We start from the raw sequence: 8203 nt of genomic DNA, 5'->3' as shown, positions 1-8203 counted from the left end.
TACAAATGTTTTATAAAAATCTTTTAGACCAATTTTCATTCATTTATTAGGTAAAATTATATATAAAAGTATCATGGTGATAAAAATTTTAAAATTAAAAATATATGAGGAGAGATAATATTTTGTGACACTTTTGATTTTTTTAATTTTTAATTTTTACACTGTCAATTTTGATGTTGTATCTATAAAATGATTTGAGGGATTTTTATGTAATAAATTAAAGAGGAGAGATTGAAGTGAAATAACCTCTAAAATTAAGGGATGCTGAGTAAAAAAATTACCATCATCAAGGCTGTCCACTACTAATATGAAATTTAGAATTTGAAAATTTATTATTTAGGAAAATAAATAACATTTCAAAATTAAAACAAAGATGAGTTTCTTCTTTAAATTAAATTTACATAATTAGAAATATTATTATTTTCAGTCCTTATTTTTTCAATCAATTTACCTTAAAATCTTCAAGACAAATACTTTGATTGGATTTTTAAAATCTACATTATTTTGCATTCCCTCTAAAAAATTTTCTCAATATAGCGCAAGTCACGAGTGCGCGTAAAAACGTTGAGCGCCTGTTGCCGAACTGAGCTTGAGCCCGCGCGAGCTCAAATGATGGGGTTGTCTTTTTTTTTTGTTTTGGGTATTAAAAAGGAAGCCAGTGGCTTATAACTGCAACTCAATCAAAGTGTTTGCAGCATGGGCAGCGCCACAAGAGCTCAAATGATGTTACTTTGGCGCACGTATAGTCTGTCAAATCATCAAACACAAACAGTGCAGGGAATTTTTCTTTGATTTTTTTGGTAGCTTTTTGACTATATTTATCTACTTCACCTCTATCAAAGCCCTTGCTTAACGGCCAAAACTACCCAACTCAAGGGAATCCCGTAATTACAGAAATCACGAAGCTCATCTGGGTCCCATTTGTTTATTTTTCTACCCTTTCTCTCTCCCTTCTTTATATAAACTTCTCATGTACTTCCTAAACTCTCAAGCTTTTCCCTCCTTTGTTAATTTCCATCTTTCACACTACGCCTCATCACCAATGGGTCTCCTTCTCTTTCTCTTCTCTGTCCTCGCCATCTCTTCCCTCGTTTCCTCTTCCCCAGTTCAGGACCCAGAGCTTGTCGTAAACCAAGTACATAGGTCAGTTCATTAACTTTGCGGGATGCACCATTATCACACTTCGCTGCTACTCACTTTAGTTCAGACATGTGTACTCTTGTTTTGCTTCTTTTCATATGTGTGTCTGTATTAATGTCTTTAATGTGTTGCATGAATGCAGGGCCATCAACGGCTCCAGGAGGAACTTGGGTTATCTCTCTTGTGGAACTGGGAACCCCATCGACGATTGCTGGAGATGCGACCCCAATTGGGAGAAGAACCGCCAGCGCTTGGCGGATTGTGCCATTGGGTTCGGTAAGAAAGCCATTGGCGGAAGAGATGGAAAAATTTACGTGGTGACAGATTCCAGTGATGATGACGCTGTGAATCCTAAGCCAGGGACTTTGAGGCATGCAGTGATTCAAGATGATCCATTGTGGATCATTTTTGCTCGTGACATGACTATTAAATTAAAGGAAGAGCTGATCATGAACTCTTTCAAGACCATCGATGGTAGAGGTGCTAGCGTCCACATTGCAGGTGGTCCGTGCATTACTATACAATTTGTGACCAACATTATTATTCATGGACTACACATACACGACTGTAAGCCAGGAGGGAATGCTTATGTGAGGGACTCCCCACGGCACTACGGGTGGAGGACTGTATCAGACGGTGATGGAGTGTCCATCTTTGGTGGCAGCCACATTTGGGTGGACCATAACTCATTGTCAAATTGTAACGATGGACTGGTTGATGCAATTCATGGGTCCACAGCAATCACAATTTCAAACAATTACATGACCCACCATGATAAAGTAATGTTACTAGGTCACAGCGATTCCTACACTCAAGACAAGAACATGCAGGTCACTATAGCCTTCAATCACTTTGGAGAAGGGCTTGTCCAAAGGATGCCAAGGTAAATAAATAAAGAAAATTTATGGTAAAATTACTAAATTATGAATCTTTGTGGGCCTACAACCTTAATATTTAATGTTTTACTTTTCAAATTTGCAGATGCAGACATGGGTATTTCCATGTGGTCAACAATGACTACACCCATTGGGAAATGTATGCCATTGGAGGCAGTGCAGCACCAACCATCAACAGCCAAGGCAACAGATTTGTTGCACCTGATATTAGATTCAGCAAAGAGGTAAATATTTTCTCTCAACAGAATTAACTAACCCTTTTGAGAATCCCAATGTCCAGCAGAATACAAATACTAACAAAACTGTCATACTATGCAGGTCACAAAGCATGAGGATGCACCAGAAAGTGAATGGAAGAACTGGAATTGGAGGTCTGAGGGAGACCTGCTGGTGAATGGTGCATTTTTCACAGCTTCAGGTGCAGGAGCCTCTTCAAGCTACGCTAAGGCATCAAGCTTGAGTGCTAGACCTTCTTCACTTGTGGGTTCCATAACTGTGGGATCAGGTGCCCTTAATTGCAAGAAAGGGGTTCGTTGCTGATTGTGACAACCATTGATTAATGAACACATTAAGGATGTCGAACCATGGTTAGTTAGGAAAAGCCAGTATAAGAATGGAAGTTAAGGAAAATGTGGAAGCTGAAGAAGACAAAACCACCACCTCACAGTGTTTTAGTTAAGTTTCATGGCTGTCATCTTCCTTCCAAAATTTTATTTTTATATTCATTTTTATCCTTTTCTTTGTAACCAACTCTGATGATTACAACCTCGGCCTGTAACTCTTAGAACCATTAAGGATTCCGTTTGAGAATCTAAATAGGTTTACAGAAAACAAGTGCAGAAGTGTTGGTACAGTGTATAATATATGCTTGCCTATTTATATTTTGTGTCTTTAACTCTGTCATATCTGTTTCTCCCTTGCATACCAATTGCCATTAAAGACAAGAAAAAGAGTTTCAAGTCTCAATCATACAGTATTTCAATTAATGAAAGCAACTACCAAAATTATTAAAGCTCATTAGCTGCCTCCACTACAAGAAATAAACCAAGTTCATTCCAACAATGGAATCTCAACAAACAAAAACAAAAGTGTTTGTCCAACCAACCCATTTATTTTCAATCTCAAATCAAAAACAGCATAAAAGTAAAAGAAACCCCTTTGTCAGATTTTACAGTGCTAGTCATTTTGACCACTTTGCTCTTTAACCGATGCATCTGCACCGGAGAAATTGTAGAAAGTAACTCCCTAAGGTCTAATAAAATGGCCCCACTTTTTGATTTTGGAGTACAGCAGCAGAAGATTTGCGGCGATAGTAGAAAAGGGAAAGCACATGCAAGCCAACATTAACTTCTTTATATGGATCTTGTTGGACCAATCCTGGTTTCAACTACAACTTTGACAAAGTTGCCCTCGATTCTCAACATAACAGTTTTCTTCATTAATGGATTCTAGCACCCGCACATGCAAATGTTAAGTGGGCTAAAACGAAAGTATCTCCTCGTCTGTCTGTATTAAGCTCCCTCCCTCTAGTTATGGAGCTGCGAGATTTTGTTATCGTGCCGCATCAGCGTGAGCCGCCAATCAAGAGAGTTCAACTCCAAACTTACCTGGCCCATTGAGCTTTCCCACGATCTAGGCAAATGCCCATTTGAGAAGTTACATAGCAGAGACCAGAGAATATAAGATAGGCCTTCGTTGGGTCCAACCAAGTGGGCCCTAAATGTTCTGGTTTCTGTTGCTCAAAGGACAATGATGTATTATTACACAAGCAGCGTAGGTTGTTTCCTGATTCCTGGTCATCATTCGATGCACATGTTCTGCCAAGAGCATAAAATCATTGAAAGCCTAAGTGGGGTGTTGATGACCTGAGATCCAATAGAATAGAGTTTTACAAGAGTTTTGATATTGAAGAATAAAGCCTTTTTTATCTCTCTAGAGGGGTATCCCTTTTATCCTTTCTTCCTACTTGCTGGTGACGTATAACAGCTCTCTCATGATTGGGCCACGCGTCTCTGTCATACAGATATGGGCGTACGAGGATATCAGGCACCTGCTCCATGCGTAACGGCTTCTGATTCTCCCCCGTGCGTACGCTCGAGCGGATCTGACAGGCTGTATAACGAGTCTCGTTCTGGATTCTGGGCTGGGCCGAAAGCTGGGTTGGACGCTGAACCCAGGAGGAGAAGGAATCCATGGGAAGGTTATACGGGCTGGGCCAATCTCGATGAGGAAGAATCCGGTGGAGTCCGGCCTCAGGGGTCTGATGATCTGGGCTTGTTTTGAGAGGACGTGCGGGCCTTCCTTTCATGGGCCATGGCCGTAATCTAGGCCCAGGATTGGGGGTAGGGAAATCCAGCGGTCATCAATTGCCCCTTCACCTTCTTGGCAGTTATTGCTCTGACTGCCGAGGGGGTGAATACCGAGAACCATTATGACCGCGTCTGTTCACGTACAGATGCCTTCATAACTCCCTTTCATCTTTTTGTCATTCCTCATTTCTTGAATCCTATCTCCCTCTTTCCCTTTCTGGCCTTTCCTTACCTCTCAGATACTCTGCTCTTCTTTACTTTCCTGTCATTATCGCCTGGACATGCTTCTTTTTCCTTTCCCATGAATATCTTTTAAAGATCCTGATATCGTGGGCTTAGAGTCTAGAGTTATTTTGCGCCAAGACTTCAGATTTTGAGCATATATCAGTGTTGACTCCTCTTCACTTCTAGGGCCTTTGTCGGAGAAAGGGAGTCTTCCCTTCCAGCGAGATTCTCCTATTTTTTCTGCAAAGGATCTATTTGACGCCTTCTTCAAACGGATTGAGGTGAGCCCGGGGCTTCATTGCTTTATTGCCCTAGGGGTTTGCTTTAATCTTGCTTTCATTATCTTGACAAAAGATTATCCTGACTTGTCTCTGTTTGGAACTTTTTGCAGTACCTGAGATAAAGATGGGTCAGTCCAAATCTCTCGAAAATCTGATATTACCTCGAGGGAGTCTGAAGGTTGCTTCTGAGGTCCTCCTAATAGGGCGGTTGATGGGTGGAGCCATTTGGCAGGTCGTTGAAATTGTTTTACTCGGATCATCTGGCTGGCCTCCTCCTCTGGTTGTTGTTCGAGCTCCAAAGAGGCTATGGGATGTTGGGGGGTCTGTTTTGACTTTACCTCCCTTCGAGAAGGAAATTTTCCCGATGTCCATGTTGTCTGCTTTTGATATAAATGGAGGTGGCGAAAATGATCAATTTATTGTCCCCTTTGGTGTGGAGTACCTGTATTATGAGAGGCTGAGATCTGTCGCACTCAGTCAAGTTTCCGTCGATGCCTTCGAATATATGCTCTGTGATCTTCTTGAAGTCGTAACTCGAAGACTTATGTTTTTCATGCGTGACATACGAACAGCATATAATATCTGAGCTTGTTCGTATGTATCGTGCATCACATTTGGGCAACCGAATGTTTGCCTATAGGGGAACAGTGAGAAATGCTTATGGGAATCAACTTATTCAGTTCCCCTATAATAACGAAGCGAGGCTCGGCCAACCTACAGAGCTCGTTTTCCGTACCCGAGAGTTCCTCTGTATCGAAAACTGGGATAGTGTGATGGGTGATAGTGATGTAAACGTAGACGATGTATCTGGTCATGTAAATCCTCTAAGGATAGTTTTTTATTCTGTAATATGGGTATTCGTAACGTGCTGTAATGAAATTTTCATTTTTTCGTTCATATTTGAACTGTTCCTTCTTTATTATGAATGAGATGTTGAGACTGTTTTCTCCGTGGTTTTCTCTGAGAAGTCTACGATATTGTTTTTTCCTTCTTGCCTTTTAATTGACCCGACCCAGAATCCATTTAGCCAGTCTCAGTTTTTAGTTTACTCTTTTCGAGCTGTACCGACCGACCTGCGAGCTCACTTTCGGTTTACTATATCCAAGCGAGACCTACCGACCTGCGAGCTCTGTTTTTAATCAAGGGGTTGAGCTTCTGACCCATAACTTTCAATTTACTTTTTTTCGAGCTGGACTAACCGACCTGTGAGCTCTGTCTGCGTTCAATGAGCCGAGCTCTAAGTTCCCTTAGCTTTTACTTTTTCCGAGTTGGACTAATCGACCTGTGAGCTCTGTCTTTAATCAATGGGCTGAGCTTCTGACCCCTAACTTTGTAAGATTCCGAGGCGTCTTCATTGCTTCGTTCTGGGCTCCTGGCCTTTGCTCAATGGTGATCCCTCTTAGGTGATAGGCTGGTCTGACTTTTATCATGCTTCCTCCTGTTTGTCTCCTTGGGTCTTTCTATGACTTACTCTTTTTTCTTAGTTTTTTACTGCCTGAGCGGTGATGATGTGCATTTTGCATGTCAGGTCGTCCTGAGGGAGAGATTCGACTAGAGATCGGTTTCAAGGTTTTGACGACTTGAGTTTGTTTTATGCGGATAGCGTGTGGGCCTTCGGCTGATGGGCTATTGTCATGGGCCTGGCCCTTTGTAGGGGTGGAGAAGCCCAGCGGTCATCTTCTTGCCCCTTTACCTTCTCGCCGGTTATTATCTAACCGTTGAGAGGGTAAACTTCGAGAGCAATTAATGATCGCACCGCTCCAAGACAAAACTACTCAGAACAACGTTTCATCTCATTATTGCCTTTCACTTCGAATTCTCTCTGTCTTCTGAAGAAATTTGCTCTCTTCTGCTCTCTGTTTTCCTGCAACTTCTTCTGTTTTTTCCACCCTATTGCGTTTTTAGGTACGCTTCTTTGCTCTTCCATGGAGGGTCCAAAGCTCCCGGATGTCGCTAATTTTAGGTCGCATATCACTTCTTCTACCATAAATAAACATATTTCTCGGAGGTATCTAGATACTCCACTTTATCTTATTCGAGCTCCTTTCCAAAATGAAAGGATAGTTCTTCCAAACCCTCCCCCCCTGGTTTGATGGATCCCCAGAGGGGGCGTTGCCTAGTCTTTTTTCTCAAACAGAGGGATTTCGGTCTACCTTTCCCTTTTACTCCTTTTTTTGTCGAGGTTTTCCGATACTTCGGAGTAACCCCCCGGATGTTATCCCCAAATTCTATTTTGTTCATGAGTTGTTTCGAATCCATCTGCCGAAGCTGGGGTTTCACACCCATGGCCTGTCTGTTCGTCACTTTCTTCCGTCTCGTTAGGGCGGTTCAGAATTTCTATTATTTTTCCCCTCGTAGTGGGTTGTCTCTTTTCACGGGCTACAAGGATTCCATAAAGGGATGGGTTGAGAATTTCCTTGTGGCGGAGCTGAAATTAGAATCTGCCTTATCATGGGGAGTGGATCTAAGTTGGGAGGATGTTCCTCCGGGCTGCAATGACCTGCCCCGGTTGAGCCTTATTGAGCAGGTGGGATTGCTTCGACTGACTTCTGTTGAAAAGAAGTATGACGTCGAGAAGTGTATGTTCGTGTCTAATCTTAGGGATATCCGGGACACGGGTATAGTGCCTCGTCCAATGACTGTTTCTTTGTTGTAAATGATATTATAAAATGCGCTAATCCTTTATAGTTTCGTGTTTTTGCAGCTTCTGTCGTTGAAATGGAAGAGATCAGGCATCCGAAGAATTTAGTCCTGTCTCGGGATAATATGCATGCAATTTTTGATGCCCTTCGGGCTGGGCGTTCTGTGCCTGAGGTCGCTGCAGAGGTGGCTCAAGTTGCTTCTTCCAAGAAAGTTAGCCGACCTCCTACCAAGGCTTCCTCTCGGGATCCTAAGCTGAGCTCTCGAGGCTCTAAGTCATCTCGGCCCTCTAGTCGTGCCAAGTCGGCCTTGAATATTAAGCCTATTGAAGAGTCTAAGTCTACTCAAGGTTCTTCAGAGGGTGTGAGGGGAGTTTCTCTAGCCATTGTGGAGCAGACCGAGGTCGTTGAACAGGCACAGTTGGGTCTTGCTCGTTCTTCTGAAGAGGTGTCAGGGGGAAAACTTAAGTCCCCCGTTACCGAGGATGAGGAGGCCCCTGGGAAGGGGAAAGAGATCGTCCTTGTGGAGGATTACGTCTTGGAGGCGCCTGCCAAAAATGCCCCTGCCCCTGTGGGGGTCAGGTCTGAGTCTGGAGACTCCATAGGAAAAACCGGGGACAAGCGTTCAGCGCCTCATGGAACACCTGCCCCTCCTCCTGCCCAAAAGAAGCCCGGGGTTTCCAAAGGATCTTCTCCTGCCCTTCCTCCTATTA

At 42.8% G+C, this 8203-nt stretch overlaps 1 protein-coding gene across 1 annotated transcript; it reads left to right on the top strand.

The window, feature by feature from the left end:
• Nucleotides 1-955: 955 nt before the first annotated feature.
• LOC110616578 (probable pectate lyase 5) lies at nt 956-2915 on the top strand. Its single transcript, XM_021758996.2, has 4 exons — nt 956-1143; nt 1283-2023; nt 2122-2260; nt 2355-2915. The coding sequence occupies exons 1-4, from the start codon at nt 971-973 to the stop codon at nt 2574-2576; spliced, it is 1275 nt and encodes a 424-aa protein (XP_021614688.1). The 5' UTR covers nt 956-970; the 3' UTR covers nt 2577-2915.
• The last annotated feature ends 5288 nt before the right edge of the window (nt 2916-8203 follow it).

This window comes from Manihot esculenta, chromosome 6 (genome assembly GCF_001659605.2).
Source record: "Manihot esculenta cultivar AM560-2 chromosome 6, M.esculenta_v8, whole genome shotgun sequence".
NCBI classification, from domain to species: Eukaryota; Viridiplantae; Streptophyta; class Magnoliopsida; order Malpighiales; family Euphorbiaceae; genus Manihot; species Manihot esculenta.
Note: the sequence above shows the minus strand (reverse complement) of the source record. Positions and strands in the feature narration are given on the sequence as shown.